This window comes from Neofelis nebulosa, chromosome 17 (genome assembly GCF_028018385.1).
Source record: "Neofelis nebulosa isolate mNeoNeb1 chromosome 17, mNeoNeb1.pri, whole genome shotgun sequence".
In the NCBI taxonomy this organism is placed as follows: domain Eukaryota; kingdom Metazoa; phylum Chordata; class Mammalia; order Carnivora; family Felidae; genus Neofelis; species Neofelis nebulosa.
The window spans coordinates 18,339,420-18,362,626 of NC_080798.1; the positions used below are offsets into that span (position 1 = coordinate 18,339,420).

General features: G+C 48.0%; 1 protein-coding gene and 1 long non-coding RNA gene across 6 annotated transcripts in view; one reads left to right on the forward strand and one right to left on the reverse strand.

The window, feature by feature from the left end:
- ATP4A (ATPase H+/K+ transporting subunit alpha) overlaps window positions 1-23,207 on the forward strand; it is a 98,598-nt gene that overhangs the window by 63,948 nt on the left and 11,443 nt on the right. For 4 of the 5 annotated variants that reach the window (XM_058709273.1, XM_058709272.1, XM_058709268.1 and 1 more), the window contains exons 3-6: window positions 21,022-21,234; window positions 21,752-21,892; window positions 21,979-22,038; window positions 22,456-22,659. In XM_058709273.1, coding sequence (XP_058565256.1) covers window positions 21,764-21,892; window positions 21,979-22,038; window positions 22,456-22,659 — 393 coding nt within the window. In that variant the 5' untranslated portion in view covers window positions 21,022-21,234; window positions 21,752-21,763. The remainder of the gene's footprint in view (window positions 1-21,021; window positions 21,235-21,751; window positions 21,893-21,978; window positions 22,039-22,455; window positions 22,660-23,207) is intronic. The other variant, XM_058709269.1, reaches the window with a different exon arrangement.
- On the reverse strand, window positions 6-9,297 carry LOC131500289 (uncharacterized). Its single transcript, XR_009256219.1, has 4 exons — window positions 9,075-9,297; window positions 4,136-4,261; window positions 603-1,782; window positions 6-534 (listed from the first exon to the last, which is right to left on the reverse strand). It is a non-coding gene; the product is annotated as an uncharacterized LOC131500289 (long non-coding RNA).

The following is a 23,207-nucleotide window of genomic DNA, read 5'->3' on the forward strand; positions in this document are numbered from 1 at the left end:
AAAAATTCATTTGACTTGCTTTATTGTGATATTGACTATTGTTGTGGTCTGGAACCCAACCTGCAATATCTCTGAGGTATGGCTGTAATTTATGAGACTATCTCTTAGTTTGCAAACAGAAATTTTTCCAAGTCTCCTTTTTGTTTACTTCCGATTTGTTGGTATTGTTTAAGGAACTCTACATTTTTTAATTTCTATTTGTAGCCAGGTTCTTGATGAATTTTATAAATATTTCTCTATAAATATTTCTATAACTAAAGAAGGTGCAGTAACTACTTTAGAGTGTAACTTTCTAAATAACTCTCTAATTGTACTTACTAGTTAAATTATTCAAATCCTATACATATTTGTACATTCTGTTTCTATTTCATTTTCAAATTTTCTAAGAGGTATATTTAAGTCCTTATATTTCTAGTGGCTTTATTAAAATTTCTTCTGTTTGTTGCTTTTGTTCTCACAATGTAGCTGATTTAGAGTTCACTACATAAATATTTGTGACAGACATGTCTTCTTTTGTGCATTGTACATTGAAAACTTTAGTTTTTATCCCATCCTTCTTTGACACTTTTATCTGCTTTTTGCTTTGATGTGTATATTACTACTTCTGCCCTGTTTGTGTTATGTGCCTGTATTGCTCTTTGTGGCCTCGTCCTCAATCTTCTGTTGTTGGTAATGTTTTCTTTAAGTGGTATACTGCTAAAGGCAACATCTAGCTAAATGTTGGTGTTTTTATTTTGTTAATCTGAAATCTCTAACTTTTAGGGGAATTCAGGAAATTCATATTCAGTATGGTAACTGATTTGCTTACTTTTATTTGTTCCATCATAGTTTATGCATTAAATGTTGCTTTCCTTTTCTACTTATTATTTTCCCTAGCTTGCTCAGCCTATATACATTCCTCTTTCCCCCTCCGAATCATTTTAAATGTCTACTGTTATTAAATTCCCTGTATTTTCTCTTAATCGTCTATAGTTTATTTAATTCCCTCTCCATATAAATAACCTTGTTTGTTCAGTTCGCCAGCTTATAAAATTCTGTCATGTCTTAGAATTGAGGATTTTGATGACAATATACTAGATTTATGTGTCATGTCGATAAGTGATTCCTAAGTACTTTCAACTTGATTTGAAAACTTAATGTCTTTCTTTGGGTTAGGTGAAACTATTTTATTATGTTTTCCCCACTGTTTATGGATATAAAACCCCATGCGGACCCAGCTGGGGAGCTTCCATACCTCCAGAACAAAGGAACATCCTAAACACAAAGGCCAGAGGTCTGAGTGAAGCTCCTAGAAGGGTCTGGGCACTTCCACTCTTTCTCATTCATTCTTCTCATCTGGGAGTTCTCAGTCTTTAGTTTGTATAAGAATTACTTGGAGGGCCTATCAAAACACAGATTGCTGGGCACCACCAGGATTTTATACTCAGTAAGTGTGGGAGTGGGCAAGGATTTGCATTTTTAAGAGATTTCTGGGTGATGTTGACACGGCTGGTCAAGGAACCACACTCGGAAAAATCACTATTTCAGATCTGGTTCTTCCCCTAGAGGTCCCATCTCTTAGCTTTCTCTATCAAGGCTGGCCACTCTCTGACCCTTTGCCACCCTCCTGTCCCATGCCTCACCTAAAGTCCCCACCCTCTGCATCTCTTCCATCCTAGGACTTCATGGACTGAAGGTAGAAGGTTGTAGCTCTCAGCCATGGCTTTGGTCCCATCCCCAGTGGTCTCCCAGGGCAGACATCATGAAGGCACATCTCCTTTCCATCTCCAAAGACCAGGGGAGCTAAAAAGAACAAGTGGGTCACAGATGATAAATTTCAGTATGGGCCACTTGGCTGAATATATGTGGAATAATGAGTGCTTCCTTCATCATCTTACATTTTTACATCTTTTTCTGATGGCCTGGCAAAGCCAAGAAACACCTAGCCAAAGAACTTTCAAGGCAGGGAACTGCCAGCAGAGAGATCCTTCAGCCATTCAGCCTAACTCTTCAAGGGGATGAGCACAAACACCTCACCCACTTGCTCTGGATCCCTTCCAGCACCACACAGGGCTGTTAATAGAAAGGGGATGTTGAAAACATTCAAAATGAAAAAATTCTAAGGAGGGCTTGCTGGCTTGTAGACTCTGTGTGTGTGTGTGTGTGTGTGTGTGTGTGTGTGTGTGTGTTTGAATCTGTGCAGCTATATATGCTGTTTATGCATCTAGATCCATCACTGAGTCCAGCTACACTGCCCTCTTTATTTATTTATTTTTTTTTTAAATTTTTTTTTTCAACGTTTTTTTTTTTTTTTTTTATTTTTGGGACAGAGAGAGACAGAGCATGAACGGGGGAGGGTCAGAGAGAGGGAGACACAGAATCAGAAACAGGCTCCAGGCTCCGAGCCATCAGCCCAGAGCCTGATGCGGGGCTCGAACTCACGGACCGCGAGATGGTGACCTGGCTGAAGTCGGACGCTTAACCGACTGCGCCACCCAGGCGCCCCTACACTGCCCTCTTTAATGCTTCTGTTCTCACCAACATCCTCCCACCCCAGATCCTTTGTGTTTGCTGTTCCCCATGCCTGGAAGTCTTTCTTCTGAATCCTCTGATTATGGCTCCTCTTGTACTTCAGGTCTCAGCTCAGATGTTCCTTCTCAGAGAGGCCTTTCCTGTCCACTCAACCCCACCCCTCAGCCCTGTGTGGCCCTCCAGAGCCCCTCTTCCTCATTTTAGTTATTCCCCAGAGCCCTTGGTTTTCCCTTAAATCATTTTGTTTATTTATTTGGACTTTTCCCCTCCTTCTCCCCCGTGGGCTGTGGATTCCAGGAGAGCTGCGATCTTGGCTGCGTTAGTCACTACATGGTCCTCAGAGCCCAGTGTGGGCCTAGCATACTATAGGCTCCTTGTAGGAATATCAGTAAATGTCCTGTTGCACTTAGATTCAATCTAGAAGTGAGACCCACACCCTTGGTTCTGTTGAACCAATGAAGAATTCAAACTGGGCACAACAACAAAAAGAGCAAGTAACTTAACCCAGTCATTAGGTTCATTGGGTTCATTGGGTTCATTGAATCGATTGAGGGCAGGAAGAAAGGAGAGGGGCTAAGCAATGCCCCTTACACACTGAACCAATCAGAAGCTGGGTCTGAGCACTTGAAACACGCCTATACCAGAGCAACTAATCATAATGAAGTGGTGGCCAACAGAGAAGCCATGCCCCATGATGCAAATTGCCCAGACAGCCTCAGAAACTAAGCCAAGGGAAGTCCCAGGGCCATTAAGTAGGTTTGTGAGGGGTTATCGGAAAAGAGTGGAGAGTTGAAGTGTATGTGGGTGGAGTGGGGTGAGAGAGTTTAGAAGAGGAAAGTGAAGCAGCTGAAGGGAGAAATGGAGGGAGTAATGGGGGGGTACAGAGAGGAATTATGAGAGGATAGAGGAAGATTGAATTGTGTCATAGAACCAGCAAGGGTATTATACAGGAACAAGGAGGTGTAGTGGGTTCTGGCTTGGGACAGTGTCCATTTTCAGTGCTTTTCTACGTAGAGGGGTTAGTTCAGCTGATCCTCATTTCCTGGGAATTCAGATGTTCCCTATCTGGGACCCATTTCCTGTCTGCAGATTCTGCCCGTTCAGCGTTTCTTCCTCAGGCCAAGGTCCATGGCTACTGTCACTGAACCCACAAACCTGGAGTTCAAAGTCACTCCAATGCAGCCAGTCATCGTGACGTCCTTGAATCCCCCAGAAAAGGATTATTTGTTCCTCTCCATCATTGTCTTCTTCTTCTTCATTCTGTTGGCGATCCCAGGTCTCTTGTTCTCCCTCAAGGTGGGCACCATCTAGCTACCACCAACTCACATTGTTCCCAGATATACCTCCTCTGTCCTTTCCCACCCACCTGCTCCTCCCCAGGGACCTCTTCATGGTCCTCCTGGAGAATTTACTCCCTCCTTCTTCATTATATAGCTGCTCTTACTCCTCCCCGGGGCCTCTTCTCTGCTCCTCTTCCTTTTTACACTGGGGAACTGAACCAGCCCTTACCTCCCTCACACCAGCATTCCTGGACTTACATTCCTCACCTCTCCCCTGGGTTGTCCCTCCCCATCTCACTCCACCCTTGAAACATTCCCACCAGGTTGCCTTCATACCCACAGACCTGGGAGGCCAACTTTCATGGAAATCAGAGGAAGGCACAGATAAATTCCAAACTGGCCTTGGCCTTCAGCATCTCAAGCATCCTGGTGGGCTCCATTATGATCATTTGCTCCATTGTAGCTGCAGTCTTGAAACAGAAAATATGAGGTCATACTGAAAGCTCACCTCCTTCAAAAAGTCACGAACTGTACCTCCTAGAGCCTTTGAACTTGGACATCAATAACCTATTGTAATGGAGGAAGTCTCCCCTCCATTAGCACTTTTTAAGAGCAATAAAGTTTGAGGAGACTTGTGCTTTCTGCTCATATTCACATGTGTTCACATGCTTTTGTGTGTCCGCTTTGCTGAGTACCATAGGGCTTATCCATATATTCAGTGAACATTTATTGGGCAACCACTTTAGTGTGCCAGGCACTGTTTTAGACCTTGGTGATTCGGTGCTGATTCTGATAAATGAGGTATTTGCTTCTATAAAACTTATATTGAGGGGACACAGAAAAGAGTAATATAAAGCAGCAAGGTAGCTGAGGTCAGCACTGTCTAATAGAACTTTCAGCAACGATGGAGCCATTCTATCCAATATGGTATTTACTGGCCAAGCACCTGGAATGTGGCTAGTACAACTGAAGAACTCAATTTTTTTTTTTTTTTTTTTTTTTTGGGACAGAGAGAGACAGAGCATGAGCGGGGGAGGGGCAGAGAGAGAGGGAGACACAGAATCGGAAACAGGCTCCAGGCTCCGAGCCATCAGCCCAGAGCCTGACGCGGGGCTCGAACTCACGGACCGCGAGATCGTGACCTGGCTGAAGTCGGACGCTTAACCGACTGCGCCACCCAGGCGCCCCTGAAGAACTCAATTTTTTATTTAATTATAATGTATTTAGATTAAATTTGCCACATGTGGTTAGTGGCTACTGTCCTGGACAGCACAACTCTAGTTGGTGGTCAACATTATGAAAGAGAAAAAAAAAAAAACAGGATAAAATTGGGTGAGCAGGCAGAGGGACTTATGACAGAGTGGCTCAGGAAAGCCTTCACTGGGGACCTAATATTTGAGCTGTGACCTGAAGTGAGAAGAGAGAGCCACAGAAACATCTGGAAGAGAGGGCTAAGCAGAGCAGTTAAGTGCAAAAACTCAGGTAGGAAGGAGCCTGCCTTGTCCCTGGAATAGAAAGGTTAGTGGGGCTGGGGTGAGCCATGGGAGTACTATAAAGTGAGGTCAGAGGAGGCCAGGAGGCAAGTCACAGCATCAAGGTCACAGGAGGAAGGCTGGATTTTAAGTGTGAAGTGAAGCCATTAGAGGTATTAAACAGGGAGAACACAGGCTCTGGTTTGTTTTTGTTTTTATTTTTTTTTTTGAAGTTTATTTATTTTTGAGAGCGAGACAGAGCATGAGCTGGGGAGGGGCAGAGAGAGAGGCAGACACAGAATCCGAAGTGGGCTCCAGGCTCCAAGCTGTCAACACAGAGCCAGACGTGGGGCTTGAACCCACGAGCTGTGAGATCATGACCTGAGCCTAAGTCAGATGCTTAACTGACTGAGCCACTAGGTGCCCGGGCTCTGGTTTGTTTTTAAAAGATTGAGTTCAGGGGTGCCTGGGTGGCTCAGTCGGTTGAGCAGCCGACTTCCGCTCAGGTCATGATCTCGCGGTCCGTGAGTTCGAGCCCCGCGTCAGGCTCTGTGCTGACAGCTCAGAGCCTGGAGCCTGTTTCAGATTCTGTGTCTCCCTCTCTCTCTGCCCCTCCCCTGTTCATGCTCTGTCTCTCTCTGTCTCAAAAATAAATAAACATTAAAAAAAAATTAAAAGATTGAGTTCAATGTCTAAATTGAATGCAGGGGCACCTGGGTGACTCAGTGGGTTAAGCAGTTAAGTGTCTGACTCTTGATTTTGGCTCAGGTTCATGATCTCATGGTTTGTGAGATGGAGCCCCCTGTCTGGCTGTGCCCTAGGCGTGGAGCCTGCTTAACATTCTCTCTCTCCCTGTCCCTCTGCCCCTCCCCCACTCGCTCATTTGTGTGTGTGTGTGTGTGTGTGTGTGTGTGTGTATGCATGTGCACTTGTATGCACACATACACACTCAAAATAAATAAAATAAACTTTAAAAAAACACAAAAAAATCTAAGCATAATATTAAAAAATGTTCATTGGACTTTACAAATTTTAAAACTTCTTCTTATGAAAATGATGTGGTTTGAAGTGGAGCTTGGCAGCCAAAGGCCAAGAAAGAATTCTTGAGAAAATTTCAGTGCAAAAGGGTGTTTTTATTATAGCACAGGGACAGGAAGCATGGGCAGAAAGAGCTACACTGTGATTGTGAGAAGTGACTGATTATATAAGATTTTCTATCCTTTGGAGGGGAGGGTGATGTTAGGGTTCCAGGAAATTGAGTCTATAGGTTTCTGGAGGTCTTGCTATTGGTAAGATTGTTGTTTTTTTTTTTTTTTCTTATAAATCATTAAGGCAGTTGCAAACTGATGGAGACTCAGGTCCTGCATGACTGTGATCTCTATCAGTTAACCACTTGTTTTCCCCTTTCTTTGTTCCTGGAGAGCCAGGAATGGCACACATATCCCACCTGGGGGGAGGGGTGCAGGGTGTTAGCTTGTGCTTTGCCCTCAGCCCTCCTTTTGCTCCCTCATCAACAAGACCACTAAGTGAAAAAGCAAGTCACAAATTGAAATAAAATATTTGCAATAAGACAAAAACAAGCCATCCATTTTTTAAATGAACGAAGTGAACATGAATTTCAGAAAATATAATTTCCACGTGGCCATAGTATGTGCAAGGTGTTTAACAACCTTAAGTCATTACAGGAGCCCCTGGGCAGCTCAGTTAGTTAAGTATCCGACTCTTGATTTCAGCTTGGGTCATGATCTCACGGTTTGTGGCATCGAGGTCCATGCATATGTTCCAGGCACATGCACACAGCAATGTTTTCAGCTGTCCTCCTAGTCCTGCCCTTTTATCCAGTTTTGTGGACAAAGCAGACTCCAGGCTGTGTAATCCAAGGGAATTTCAGAAGTTAGATAAGTCCCTGGAGGAAGCCCAATGCAGCACAGAGCTCCTGACACCCCACCAAGCAATGACTTGGGTCTGGGTTGTACATTAAACCCTAAGTGAGAAGGAGTTCTGAGAATGGATGGTCTTCCTGGGAGGTCATCCACTAGTTAAGAAACACGTGACCACCAGCCATCGGATCCACTGGGCAAGACATATACTAGCCAAGGGACCTTTAGCCAAGGGAGAGGGTTCTCACTCTTAATAGCTTTTGTTGATGATTTCTCTGGTACAAGGTGAAGAGAACTGTGTGCAGCATGATTTCTGATGCTACCCCTACACCTTCCAACTTATACACCTCCTGGGACTGAGGGGGTGACTGCCTAAGATGTGAAGGCCATGGCTGAGTCCATCGTCTTAGGAGACAGACTCACACATGCACACACAAATACAGGTGTACTCTGATCTCACATGGCTTGTTCCTGACTGATGTTTCCTGGAGACATCACTGTGCCAGATGTTCCCCCTTCCATGCCCTGATCCCACCATGGCCAAGGGACCCAGGGGTCCACGCTCTGCCCCATTCTCTCGAAGAATGAAACTGCCAGGCTCTGTCTCCAGGCAAAGCAGAAACCTTCTGCCTTCCACTTTCCATTTGCTCAGGGCATCTGGAGTTGCCTATTCAGATTACATCCTTATCTGGCTTAAACCTTCCATGTTCCCACAGCTCTTGGATCAAACCCAAATCACCTGCCCAGGTGTGCAGACACACACAAATGAGCGAGTGGGGGAGGGGCAGAGGGACAGGGAGAGAGAGGCTCCATGCCTAGGGCACAGCCGGACAGGGGGCTCCATCTCACAAACCATGAGATCATGAACCTGAGCCAAAATCAAGAGTCAGACACTTAACTGCTTAACCCACTGAGTCACCCAGGTGCCCCTGCATTCAATTTAGACATTGAACTCAATCTTTTAAAAACAAGGTGTGCAGGGATCTGTTTTTAGTAAGTGCTCTGATGTATGTATGCTCAAATTTGTGAATCACTGGGCTAAAGTGACCATTTAATAACATCTAAACTGAGCACTGTTTAGACTGGAAGGGGAACTGTCAGTAATATGCTAGTACCTGGCTGATCTGACTGGACAGCACAGGCACAGGGTGTAGTGCCATACTGGAGAGCAGGGGTGGGTCTAGGGAGACAGAGGAAGCACACAGGGTTTCTAAGTTACCCAGAGAGTGGAATATAGGGCCAGCAAGGGTATTATATGGGATCAGGGAGTGTCACGGGGTCCAGTTTCCATCAATGGTGGCCGTGGTCACTGTGGGGTGGGTGTTTCCAGGGCCCTCCTGCTGATGTGGTCTCTTCTATGGCCCCCCGTTACTCAGCATCTGCTGACCCTTCTTGGTTTCCCTGCAGACCTCATTCTGTCTGCTAGAGTCCAAGCTACTGATGTCCGAGACCCAGAGTTCAAGGTCACTGTGATGCAGCCCATCTACAAGACAGCCTTCAACATCTCTGCAAAGGACTATACACTGCTTTCCCGTTTTTCTGTCTTCTGCTTCTTCCCACTGGGAATACTAGTGTTCTCCTGCTTGGTGGGTGGGGATAAACCATTGTCCCCCCACTCTGGGGAGTACCCCTAACCCCACCCCATCCCCCTTTCCACACCCCGGCACCCCTTGCCCAGCACCCCACCTGCCAGATACTAGCCCCAGCCATTCAGCACCCCGCCCTCCTTGCTACCCTGGGCCTTGTTCCCACCCCATTCACCACCCTGCTGACTCTGCTTCCTCCTGAAGATCCCCTCCATACCCCATTCCGTCTGGTCCTGCCTGGACCCCCTGCCCCACCCTGCTTCATTGCTTCCTCCTCTCCTCCACCTAATCCCTCCACCCCCAATCCCCATTATAGTCTCCAGCTTCTCTCTTGTGGTTCCTTACCCTGTTTCACCCCTTTTTAGGAAAATATCAGCCTGTCTTCACTTCCACAGGCACAAGAAGCAAATAGTTTGGAAGACAAAGTCATAGCAAAGAAAAATGCTTTGCTGGCCTTGTGCTTCAGCATTGTGGCCTTCATTCCAAGTCTGTTAATGTCCCTGTTCATCTTTATGACACCAGACAATAGAAGAACCACGAGCCAGGACACCTCTTTGGCATGCTCTGTGCCCTCACAGTGCCAAGTCCTTCCTGCTCTCCTGGGAACCTTTGGAGTCAGGCTTGGACATTAGTGAGCTGCCCTGCCCCCTCCACCAGCACTCCTGAGATCAGTACCTACGATGCCTTCTGCATGATTGTGCATATTTGTGTGTGTGGTTGGGATATGCCCTTCCACAGCCCTGTGTACTAACAGCTCCTGTAAGTATCCTGGGAATTTCATTTATTTGTTCAGCAGCCATTATTGCACACTTTCTGTGTGTTAGGTATTGTTCTAGAGCCTAAGAATGCAATGCTGAGCAGGACAGATTAGACCACTACCTCACAAAATACATGTTATTTTGACAGAAGCTAGGACATAAATAAGAAAGTGCAAATCAATGAAATTACTCCAGAGCATCATAAATAATTTAAAGGAAATAAAACAGAGAAGCTGGGGAATGGGAGGTATACATGATAATGTGTTCAGGAAAAGCCTCTCTTAGGAGGTGACGTTTGAGCTGTGGCCTGAAGCATGAGAAGGAGAGGCCTATGAAAGTATCGGGGAGAAGAGAAATCCAAGCAGACAGAATACCAAGTATAACTTCCTGAGATAAGGAAGAGTAGGAAAAAGGGAGAAGCCAGCATGCCTGGAGGACAGCCACGGGAGTATGTTAAGTCCATATAGAATGGTCGTCAGGAACAGACCCCCCAGGGTCATGAGGTCATGGTGCTCATGCCCATGGTAAGGAGTGTGGATATCAAGTGTGAAGAGAAGCCGTTGGAGGTGTAAGCAGGAGAGCCCAAGATGTGACTTCTATCTTAAAATATCCAAATTCCATACCTGTACGATTTAGGGTCATGGAAGACCATTTTCCTTCCATAACAGTCATGGATAAAGGGACAAACTAAAAATTCACATTTTAAAGGCATAAACGAGCTATGGAATCTAAAGAGTAAACTCTGAAGAATTTAAAATCCAACGAGGGAACTATCTCTCTTAAGTAAGCAGAAATCAGCAGCTTTTCTTTCTCGGGATTTTTTCCAAATGTCTGTCCAGATGGATTAAGGACCGAGCCTGTGACAGAGAGACTGTTCTGAAGAAAGAGAAAACAGCAAAGTTTTCCAAGGCCAAGTGGGCTGGTGTGACAGATTGAGAGCTGGAGTGCCCCCAAGTTCACAGCTGATAAATACAATATCTGAAGTCAAATTATTTCCCTGGGCTTAGCAACATCCTGGGTGCAGGAGAAAAGATCAGAAAAATCAAAATCAATTTGATAGAACTCATCCAACCTGAAGCACAGAGAGGAAAAGGAAGGGGAAAAAACCGTCATAGCTGCCACTGGAGTCCTTGGGTTAAAAAATTTCAATATTTGAAGAGATAATGGCTGACAACTTTCCCTAAATCATGAGAAACGTGAACCCATAAATTCAAGAAGTTCAGAAAAGTCCAGAGAGAAAAATTTAAAGCAGCTGTATCAGTCAGGATTCCCCAGAGAAGTAGAACACAGAGATAGAGATGCAGAAAGAGAGAGAAAAGAGATTTATTTTAAGGAACTGGCTTATGTGGTTGTGGGGACTGGCAAGTTGGAAATTTCCAGCACAGGCTAGTAGGCTGGAAATTCAAGTGAAAGGTTGATGTTGCCCTCTGAAGTCCAAAAACCACAGGGCAGCCCAGCAGGCTGCAAATTCAGGCTGGATGTCTGTTTACAGTCTTGAGGTAGAATTTCTAATTTTCCAGGAAACTGCAAGTGTTTGCTCTTGAGGCCTTCAACTGATTGGATGAGGCCCACCCACATTCTGAAGGGTATCTGTTTTACCTGAAGTCAACTGATTGTAAATGTTAATCACATCTACAAAATACCTTTACAGCAACATCAAAACTAGTGTTTTGCCAAACAACTGGGCATCATAGCCTAGACAATTTGATACATAACACTAACCATCACAGTAGCCGCAGAAAAAAAGATACCTGGACTTCAAAGGAACAAAAATAATTAAGACTATATTTTCCCCCAACTTTATTGAGGTTTAATTGACAAAATTGTAAGGTATTTAAAGTGTAAAATGTGATGATTACATATATATGGAAAGGGTTCCCCCCATCAAGTTGATTAACACATCGTCGTCACTTGACATATTTATTTACCATTTTTGTGTGTAAGAATATTTACATGTACTCTCTTAGCAAATTTCGATTGTACAATATAGTGTTATCAACTGAGGACTATATTCTAATAATAATTAGAGGGGCACCTGGGTGGCTCAGTCAGGTGAGCATCTAACTTTGGCTCAGGTCATGATCTTACAGTTTGTGAGTTTGAGCCCCATGTTGGGCTCACTGCTGTCAGCATAGAGCCCCCTTTTGATCTTCTGTCTTCCTCTTTCTCTGCCCCTCCCCACTCACGCAATCTCTTTCAAAAATAAATAAACATTAAAAAAATAAATAATTAGAAACCAGGAAACAATAGAATGACATTTTCAAAGCAGCCAAAGAAAAAAGTCGTCACACCTGGAATGAAAAAGACATCAGTGGTGGGTGGCTGGCAAGCTGAGAGAACAGCCAGGTCAAAGTACCTAACATTTAATAACATAGTTTTTGTTTTCCTGTATTTATGTTTATGGTTATTCTCTCTTTATGGTGAAATATACCATTCTTTTTAAATTATTTAAAATTTTTGGAAAGATACTGGTTATAAAGTGATTTAGAGTTCCCTTGTTAAAAAATTGTTTTTATTGAGGTATAATTGACATATAACATTATACTAGTTTCAATATTTGTACATATTGCAAAATGATCACCCCAAAATGTCTGATTAACATCCATCACCATACACATACAGAACTTTTTTTCTTGTGATGAGTAAAGTTTCCTTTTGAAAGCAATTTATTTACCTTTTTTTTTTAAAGTTAGTTAAAGAGAAGTACTATGTATGTCATAGTACAACTGGGAATAGTGGCAACTTAGACAAGATTGTTCTGCCCCATTCTATTATTCACATTAATCTGACAAACAAGAATTGTACCCAGATGAAGACATGGGCCCAGAGTGGAAAGAAGAATGAAACCCCAACAAAATACATCTCCCTTCTATGCACAATGTATAAACACACACACACACACACTGCAAAAATCAGAAAGCATGTGTATTTAGCCAAAGTAAAATGTATTTAGTTGAAAAATGTCCTGATTTCTTTTTTAAAGTAGGCTCCTATGCCCAGTGTGGGGGTAGAACTCATGACCCAGAGTTGTATCTCTCTCAGCTGAGTCAGCCAGGTGCCCCTCTTGATGGTTATGTATGTATGTATGTATGTATGTATGTATGTATGTATGTATTATTACCAGCCTTGCACTGTGGAGTTACAGAAGTGCAGAGCAGGGGAAAGGGAAGGCCTTGAAATGGTGGAAGATACACCCCACGGTGGAGAGTGACTAGGAGGTCAGGCTGGTGGCTTCCATGTCCCTCAGCAGGTGGGTCTCTTGGGTCCTGAATAGTATACTGTTGGCTTGAATCATGGCTAGAAGTTCCCTGGCTGGTAAGCCCCTTGGCTGAAAAGTGCTTTGTTGTGCCCTGGGCTAGTAAGCCAGATATTAAGGGCAGGAAAATAAGATAGACAGCGGCTATGCTCATGGCGAGTCAGCACAAGTAAGAACCAGGGCTAGCTGTGAAAATTTCCCCACTTCCACTCCCTCACTTGTGTCATTTTCCTTGGCATCCCTGGTTTGTGGGGGTGATGGGTAGACCTGGTTTCAGCATGCCAGCTGATGGGCGGGGATAAAGGTAGGGGGGAAAGGCCAGGGCTGGGAGGCTGGAGCCACTAAGGGAAAGCCCAGGTTCCTGCTCATTACCTGATGAAGGAGGAGTTGTGGTAAGAGAATGGAACGGGCAGCGAGCGGCTGGGCCTACAGCAGTTTCTAAAAGTTGAAGTGGTGCTAGTATTTCTATGGAAGGAAGCTAAACAAGACAGGACGGGACCAGATGCGCTGTCAACTCCTCTACGACGTATTTAGACTCTCTGTAGGTGTGCATGTATGCGGAGGAGGCTCCGTGCCACTTTCCACACTTAGGATCCCTTCCCTCCCAGGCCTCCACAGCTAGCCTGGGCCTCCCAGGCTCCTGAGAGCCCAGGTGGAACCAAGGGGGGGGGGGCGGGGGGGGGAGCTCTTTCTCTGCTCTGTCTCCTGATTGGCTGGAAGGCCAAGCGCTCCCCCAAGGAACTTGCTTTGGGCTGATGCCACTGGTTCAGCCCCATCATTTTTTCCTCTTTTCGTGATTGGCTGACAGTGAACAGGGGGTGTGTCCTGGTTTGTTACACCATCCTGATTATGCTGGCTCTGCCCCATTCCTCTGCTGTTTATGGACTGGCTGACGGTGGTGGACAGAGACGTTCTTACTGTCTTGATTAGGGTGGTCTAGCCTCACTTCTTGATTCCACCTTTGTAGTTGGCTGGAAGTTGGAAGAAACTTTGACCAAAGAAATCCCATTCCCCCACCACCAACGAATTTTGGCTCGGAGATTGGACGATTGGATCAAGAGGCTTGTACCCCTTGTTAACCTTAAGTATAAAACATTATTTTACCAATGCAAATGGGTTTATTCAGGAAACACAGAGCATTACAATTTAGGACATGCAAACTATGACAAAACCATAGGCAAATCTAGCAAACAGAGGAGAGGACCGTTATTTTATGGAGAAGGAGGAGAAAGTTGGGAGGGGTTGTTTTGAACCAGTCCATTGCAGAAAAGGTGTTTCTCATTGGCTGAGTTGCAGGGGTGGTTGATTTCTTGTAGGAGATGCACTGTGCATCTTTCCCCCCTGGGCCTGTAGTTGTGATTCTTTCCTGTCGCTGTGGAGGAGTCCCCTGTTGGGGTCTATAATTGACACTTCTTCCTGTAATTGACCTAGAGTGGTACAGTGAGAGAGCTCCACCTTCTGGCCTAACATTTCAAACGAAGTTTGCCTTCATTAATTTCCACACCTTTCATCCCTGGCTTTTGAGCCCCGTTATGAGCTTTTGTATACTTCTCCACCTAAGAATACCTTTTCTAACTCCACTTTTCTCAAGCTGCCCATCCAGGGGTGGGGAGTGCGGTGCTGGCCTGTCCTAATCACAAAATGCAGCCCTTAAGTCCTCAGGGTTTGTATCTATGTGAGCTTTGTCTTCAACTAGCCCATCCATGCATGCCTTCATTCAGCAGAAAGTGAACCATCTGCTGTGTACTGGGCTCTGTGCTGGGCACTGGGCACACTCAAGAAGGCAAAACACTGCTGAACCCATCCCCCTTCTAGAAGCTCCCTTTTCGGTTGCCTCCTGACCCCCCACTGCCCACCCTTTCCTGGTTCTCCTCATACCTCTCAGACTGTGCTTTTATCTTCTTTAATAGCGTGGCTCCCAGAACAAGTCCAGGCCCTGCCCTCTCCTCCTTGCTCTCCTCCCCACCCTTGCCAGAGGCTCTCACCTCCCTTATCTCCCTTTACCCTTTCTGCCCCACAAGGCCCTCATCACAGTTCCCCATTGCAGCCTCTCCCGGAAGCTCCAAGACCCCTTATTCCTACACAGGCTTTAGCACTTCCCCAAACCTACCTCTTCTTCTGGGTGCCTCACCACCCCCAGGCCAGATACTTCCGGCCCCAGCCCATGTCTCCATAGGAGGTCTCCTTGAGCCTCCCTCCCCCGGTTGCCCCCTCCTCTCCCCAAGGCCCTTCCCCAGCCTCCTGCCCCAGGTTCTCATCCCAGTCTCCCCCTGAACATCTTGCCTGAACAATGGCAACTGGGGGCATCTCCTTGAAACTCAATCCTCACATGCTCCTCTTCTGATCGGACTTCAAATGCCTTCAGCTGCTCCTAGACTAAAATCCTAACTCCTCCTCCTGGTCCACAAGGCCCCACAAGAACCACCCCCTGCCCTCACGTTCTGCTACCCTCCCCTCACTAACCTTATCCAGCCTCTCTGCCTCCCCTCCTTGCTGACCCTCAATATTACCTTGTTCCCAGATCAGGGCCTTTGTTCTCCTGTTCCTTCTCCTAGATTACTCCTGGCGTCTCCTCATCCTTAGGACCTTAAGGACCTCAGAGACCCCTCTGCGATACCCAGTCTAATTCAGCATCGTCCCCTCTGCCTCTCTCCTTAGTACCCTGTTACTTTCCTTCATATTCTTCTCCCAGTTTGCCAGTAAATATGTAATGCTGCCCCTCCTGCTGGGGTGTGAGCAGGACCGTGACTGTTTATTTCACTGCAAATCCCAGTGCTTGGCACCTAGTAGGTGCTCAATAAATATCCCATAAATCATCAAGCAGAGTATAGTTTTAATGTGAGGCCTCTCTGTGAAATGGTGTCTGCTGTGATCCTGTGTGTTCACACAGGAAGACTTTCTAGCCAGGCTGCTTGGGTTCGAATCCTGCCTCTGCCACTTCCTAGCTGTGTGACCTTGGGCAAGTCATATGACCTCTCTGGGCCTCAGTTTCTTCACAGGAAAATAGAGATAAGCACAGTACCTTCCTCATAAGGTTGTTCTGGGGATGAAATGAGCTCACACAAGCGCTTACAGCGGGGCTAGGGCAGTGAGCTCTCAATGAGTGTTACTGTTGCCCTGGGCTTCCTGTCATTGTGTCTGTTTGAGTCTGCCCCTCTGCTTTTTTTTTTTTTTTCAACTTTTTTTTTTTTTTTTTTAAATTTTTGGGACAGAGAGAGACAGAGCATGAACGGGGGAGGGGCAGAGAGAGAGGGAGACACAGAATCGGAAACAGGCTCCAGGCTCCGAGCCATCAGCCCAGAGCCTGACGCGGGGCTCGAACTCACGGACCGCGAGATCGTGACCTGGCTGAAGTCGGACGCTTAACCGACTGCGCCACCCAGGCGCCCCTAAGTCTGCCCCTCTGCTTTATGTTGGGGTAGCGCGTCTTTGGCGGACAAAGAACAGCATCCCAAGGCAGGACCACGTGTCCATGTTAGTATTTGTGGCTAGGATTGCTGCCACATACATGTCTCTGGGACCCTAAGATTTATTTTATTTCTTTCAACTAAAGTTTATTGAGTGCCTATTTGCTGTTTCCCATCAGTCAAAACAAAACACGGGTGGCTGGGTGGCTCATTGGGTTAAGCAGCTGACTCTTGATTTTGGCTCAGGTCATGATCTCAGAATTGTGAGATCGAGCCCCACCCCAGGCTCCGCTGGAGCCTGGTTAAGATTCTCTCCCTCTCCCTGTACCCACTCCCGCCTGTAGCTCTCTCTCTAAAACAAACAAACAGACAGACAAAAATCCCTGTCCTCATGGAGTTCACATTCTATCAGGGGGATTCAGAAAACACACAAGAAACCCAATAGATAAGAGCAATTACATAGTATGTGAGAAGGTAACTGAGACAGAGGTGCAGGGGGACCACAGGTCATAGTTCTAATTCAGCTAGTCAAGGAGCTCACACTGGGAAGGTAACATTTGTGCAAAGACCTGATGGAGGGAGAGAGGGAGCCATGTAGGTGTTGGAGGAAGAGCATTCCCAGAGGAGGAAAAGGGCACATGCTAAGGCAGGAGGCAGGAGGCTGTCTGTTGGGTCTGAGGCACAGCAGGGAGTCAGTGTGGCTGGAGTGGGGGAAGCAGAGGTCTGGGAGGCCACAGGCCAGATCGTTGGCCTTGGGCACCATTGTGCGGACTTTGCTTTCAAGAGTCAGGTGGAGCTACTGAAGGGTTCAGCCAGAAGAGCCCAGACCTCAGGGGTTCATGGGCTCCCTCTGGCTGTGGGTGGGGAGCAGACGATGGGAGCAGGGAGACTGGGAGGGAGGCTGCTGTGATGTCCAGGCAGGAAGGAATGGAGATGGAACCAGCATGGGAGTGGCGTAGGGAGACATGGTTGGATTCTGGATGTGATTTTAAGATCCCAGATAAGGACAGCTTGGCAGTTTCCTGAGGATGGTCAACCTTCCCACATCTGGACGAAAGTGGGAGAGGAGTAGAGCACGGGAGATGTGGCTGCCAGCTTAGCCAGGCTGGGGCCAGACCTTGTCTCTGCCAAACCCGCCGTGGCTCCTATACCAGCCTGAAAGGGAGCAAGAAGCAAGGTTCTCTGCCTGCTCTGCCCCTCTCTTCAGTCTTCCCAAGGCCCGGAGATGGTGGGGGTGGGGGTGGGGGTGGGGGTGGGGGGGAAGGGTGACCTGCCCATGAGGCGAAGGGCATTGCTGAATCCACTATCTTATCTGAGAGACCAAACACAGACCAAACGTCACGGTCACAGTGAGTTCTTTCACTCAGTAAACACTCCCTGGGCTGGGTGATACAGGGCACAAGGCAGTGACTGAGACTTCGTGGATCCTGTTCTCACGAGGCAGGGGGGGAAATGAGACCAGCCGAGAGTGGCCAGGCTTGTGATGGAGGAATTATGGGCCAGAGGGGTCAGGGCTGGGATGGGGAAGCCCAGGGGCCTGTGGGAGCCCAGGGGAGGTACTTGATCCAGCTGGCAGGTGGTCCAAGGAGGTTCCCTAGAGGAAAGGACATCTGTGCCGGAGCACAAAAGACAAGTAGCTGAATGTGGGGAGGGGGGAGGGGGAGTGTTTCAGGTGGAGGAAGCTTCAGGTGCCAAGATGTTGAAATGACAATTTTGGTAAACAGAGGGGCTGCGTGGGCTGCATCCCAAAGCTTGACAGGGGAAGGCATGTGGGAAGGAGGCGCAGCCAGGGGTCTGAGCCCATCAGGACTTGTAGGGTGCTGAGTCCCTAAGAGTGTGTGTGGTCACGATTCAGGAGACCCCCTAAAACCCACTCCACATTCACCATCCATTTAAAAGTCTATCCTCTGCCCTCTCTTTCTTAGGGGAAAAAAAAAAATCACTTCTGACCATTAATTGTTCTTGAAAAAGTCTCCAGTGATCTGTGTGTCTCCGGCTCCAAGAAATCTTGCACCTACTGTGTTCAGTAGATGGTGTCACACTTACAACCTTCTTGTGAGACGTCTTTGCCCCCAAGTTGTGCCGGGAGGTGCCCATCAGACTGAGATAGACTCCACTCCGGGTCCCAACAGCACACCTCCTGCTTTACCCAGATCCTGCCTGTGGGCCACAGCCTGTGTCCCCCAGAGACAGGGTCAGAGTCGTTTGGATGCACAATGAAAGAATAAAAGCACGAGGAAAGACTCCCACAAGACGCAGACCTGGAGTGATGCCAGGGGCGGGGGGGCAGTGAAAGTTTTTAACTGTGGACATGGCCGGACACTGAACAGTTGGAATGGACAAGGCCATGGGGCTGGGCCAGCAGCCTCTTTAAGTGGCCGGCTGCGGATGTGGTGGGGGGCTCAGGCAGTGACTGTGTTTTCATTACCGAGTGCCAGCTGTGCCTGTGACAGCGTTTTGCGTGGAAAATAAAGAGATCATAGAATAGCCCTCTGGTCATTCCCTAAGCCTCTGGATATCCTCCAAATGTCTACCCCGGTCCAGATCACTTAAAGGCTCAAAAATGAGGCCCATCTGCCACAACGCTCTGAGATGGGCGTGTATCACTGCTACGTTCCTGCTAAAAGCACATGATCTGAATCTAATCATGGGGAACCGTCGGCCAAGCCAAACTGAGGGAAATTCTACAAAATAATGGACTGATACTTTTCCGAAATGGCAAGGTCTGGAAAGACAAGGAAAGAGTGAAGAAATGTCACAGATTGGAGGGGACTGAGGAGACACGGCAACTAAAAATGTCAAGTGTGATCCCGGACCACGAAAAGGACATGAGAGGGAAAATAGGAAATTCACATACATTCCCTAGATTAGCTCATAATGTCATGTCAGTGTGAACGTCCTGCATCTGACCATTGGACCACAGTCATGTAAGAGAGTGTCCATATTCGTGGGAGACACGTGCCTACATGTTCACGGATAAACAAGCATCCTGTCTCCAAGTTACTCTCAAGTGGTTCAGCCCAAGCTTAATAAAAAAAATCTATTCTCTCTAGCTCTCACTCTCTCTGTGTGTCATCTATCATTCCTCTAGAAACCACCAACTGATAAGATCATTCAATTTAGCTGAAAGGTAGGCAGGTATTCATTTTCTCCCTGTAACGTGTGGGTCTGAAATATTTAAAAATAAAACATTGAAAAGGAACATAGTAAAACTAAGAAATGAAAATAAAGGGACAAATGGAACAGAGACTAGAGGAAGACAGTCCCTGATTATGACAGAGGTCTGCACGTGTCGAGGGTCAGCCATCTGTTGCCAGTGATTGTGCCTTGGTCTCTCCACCTGTGACTTAGGTTGTGGTGGTCCTGAATCATATTTGCCCCAGGCTCTGGATGCTTTCGGAGGTAGGGGCCTGGTGGGCAGGGTGGAAGGGCTAGAGAGAGCAAGGGGAACCAAGGAATTCCCAGTGACTGAGACTTCCTGAGGGCCTGCCCAATACCCCGTTTTTGCTAATGAATATTCCACATCCAACAGTGTCTTCTGACCATCTACTGTGTGTCTGAGGACACTGTTCTGGGTGCTGTGTGTATAGCAGCAAACGCAACTAAGTCCCAGTCTTCCTTCTCATGTGACAAGATCGACAGCAAACAAATGAGAATAAAATACAGTGTCAGGTTGGGACAAGGGGTGTGAGTAAAGCAGTGTCAAGGGCATGGAGCCTGATCAGGGTGAAATATTGGAAGGACTATCTGAAGAGATGACATTTGAACTGAGACCTGAGGGCAAGAAAGAACCATGCAGATTTCTAAAGAAGAGAGCGTCAGGCAGAAGGACCTGCAAGTGCAAAGGCCCTGGGGCAGGAATGACCTTGGCCTGTACAAAGCGCAGCAAGAAGGCCAGTGTCTGTTGAACCGTAGTAGAAACTGAGCCAGGTGAGTTGAGCCAGGGCAAGATCTTGCAAGAATGACTTGAGAGTTTATTATGAGCGAAAAGGGAAACCCCTGGAGAGTTGTAAGCAGAGGAGCGACGTGACACAAAGTGCTTCACATGTGCGGTTCAGAGAGCTGAAGCCCCCCAGTGCAAGCAGACTCATTGTAAGGGCACTCAGTGTGACTTCACCCCGCCAGTCTCCTCTCTGGGGTTCCCCTGTAGCAGGAGATGGGATGACCAGCTGGGTGGGTATGGGGAGGAGGTTGGGCTGCTCAACGGCTTAAACTTTCCCAGGTGACCTGCCTCAGGAGAAAAGGACGTCGCCAGAGCAATTATCTTATCAGATATACCCGTGCCTGGCCTGAGATACACGTCCGTCCGTGCTGTGAGGCCAAGCATGAGATATCAAGAACCTGCCATTCCAGCAGTCCAGATCCTCACTGCTGCCCACAGGGGTGCCCACCCGGGGGACCTCAAACCTGGCACCAAAACCAAGATCGAGCCGGGATCCTTGGAGACGTCTTTTCCCCACTCTGTTCCTTGGTTTCCCCACGCGGGCAGGTTGGGGTGGAGATGGGAGCACCTGTAATGGCTACGGCTGGATGTGCGGGGCACCTCCAGGACCCCCTTGAACCTCTCCAGGCCTTGGTTTCCCCTGTGCACAACGGGAATGTTAATGCCGCCCGCACAGGGGTTTGTTGCAGGGACCCCCACGGTCACATGTGTGCAGGGCCTGGCTCACACTTGCCACCGACTGCTGATGTGAACTGAGGGCTTCTTCACTGGTGGTCCCATACGAGAGCCAGGCTCTGGGGTCAGACCTGGGCTGGAATCCTGCCCCTGGTACTTAGTCATCACAGCCTTAGACCAAGTCCTTAACCTCTCTGTGCCTTGGGTTCTTCATCTGTACAATGGCGGCCAATAAGAGAACATAACTTTATAGGGTGGGGAGCTAATGAAACATTCACACGAAGCACACTGGGCAGAGCCAGAACACGGGAAGTCCTCCCCAAATGACAGTTATTACAGCAACTGTTGTGAGCGCACTCCCCCTCCCGGAGTCAGGCATGGGCAGCGTGGCCTGGAAGAGGACCCTGCAGCCAGCCTACCTGGTTCTGAGTCCTGACCCTTCCACGTCCGAGCTTGCGGACAACAGGCAAGTGACTTAACCATCCCGTGCCTCAGTTTCCCCACCTCTGTGGTAGGGAGAGGAAAGAAGAGTACTCGTCTCAAAGGGATGTTGTGAGGTTGCATTAGTTAATACAGGAAAGCCCTGAGCCCGGTGCTTGGCACATGATGAACACCGTATGTTTGCTGTTCTTGTTGTTACGATGGACATCCTCAGTGGTCCCCTGATCTCAGTGGTAGGTTGAGATGGGTCTGGGCAGGTTGGGGCAGCTCAGTAGGTAATACCTGAGCTGCTTAGGCCTGGAGGTCACCCCAAGGAGTCCCACAATCAGCTGTAATTGGGGCAGTCTTGCTCCACCTCCTCCCTCCCTGGGTATATCAGGGCCAGTCCAGACCCTAGGCTCTGTCTCGGCAAAGGAGGGTGGCTGCACCAGGCACTATGGGGAAGGCAGTGAGTGGGGCCCGGAGTCAGGGGTCGGGAGGCTGGAGGCTGGAGGCAGGAGTTTCAGCGGGACCTGATGCCTCCCCGCTCCTCTCATCCCCAGGAGAATTACGAGATGTACTCAGTAGAGCTGGGTCCTGGCCCTGGTGGGGACATGGCAGCCAAGATGAGCAAGAAGAAGGCAGGCAGTAAAGGAGGCAAGAGGAAGGAGAAGCTGGAGAACATGAAGAAGGAGATGGAGATTGTGAGCAGGGGGCGAGGGGGCTGGGTGGGGGGCAGGAGTGCGGCCGGTGAGAGCTGGACAGTGACTGTCCTGCCCCCACCACGCAGAACGACCACCAGCTGTCAGTCGCGGAGCTGGAACAGAAATACCAGACCAGTGCGACCAAGGTGAGCTGGGCGCAGAGGGAGGGGTGCGCATAGAGAAGGGGAGAGAGGGAGAGAGAGAGAGGAAGAAAAGGGAGAAATGCATTAGAGAGAAAGGGCCAAATAGAGAGAGGGATGGAGTAGGAGAAGCAGATAAAAAGAGGCAGAGAGGCAGAGACAGAGAGAGACAAAGAGGCAGATAAGAGAGAGAAGCAGAGCAGAGACAACAGGAAGAGAGAACCAGGCAGGAAAATTGAGAGAGACTCGGTGGAGGGCAGGGGGAAGGGGCAGGACAGAGGCAAGGATGACACAGAAACGAAGAGGCACAAGACAGAGGGGAGAAGAGGGGAAAGAGACAGACAGAAGAGCTACCCCCACCAAGGAGCGTGTGGTGAGACGAAAGCCCTTGGAAGCCACTGTGACCACCTGCCCTGTCCCCAGGGCCTGACTGCCAGCCTGGCCGCGGATCTGCTGCTGCGGGATGGGCCCAATGCCCTGCGGCCGCCGCGTGGTACCCCTGAGTATGTCAAGTTCGCCCGGCAGCTGGCCGGTGGTCTGCAGTGCCTCATGTGGGTGGCTGCTGCCATCTGTCTCATTGCCTTTGCCATCCAGGCCAGTGAGGGGGACCTCACCACCGACGACAATGTGAGTAGCAGCTGCTGTGGGCAGACGTGGGACACAGGGAACTGGAGGATAGAGAACATTGAGCATGGACTCAGGACGCGAGGGATACAGGATGGGGACACAGACACGTGGAAATGCAGTTCCAAGACATAGGTCACGGGGGGCAAGAGGAGGGGGAGATGAACGATACTGGGATATGGGGCAGACCCGATGACACAGGTCACAGGGGACACAGAGAATGTATCTCAGGTATGGAGGACACAGGTGGGGATACAAAGACGTAGAAATACAATACTTAAGATATGCAACTTGGGAAACAGAAGACACGGGACAGACCAAGGGCACAAGGGACATGGGACTTAGACATGGGACACAGGGCATAGGGACATAGGGGACAGAAGACTCAGGACACAGTGCCTAGAGAGACATGAAGCAGACAAGGAAGCACAGAGACAGAGAATATTGAAATGTGGGACAAGAGGACATTGAATATATGACAGGGGTCAGAACAAGAGACGTGGGAACTTAGGGACGTGTGGCATTGACAGGGATTTGAAAGTCATAGGACA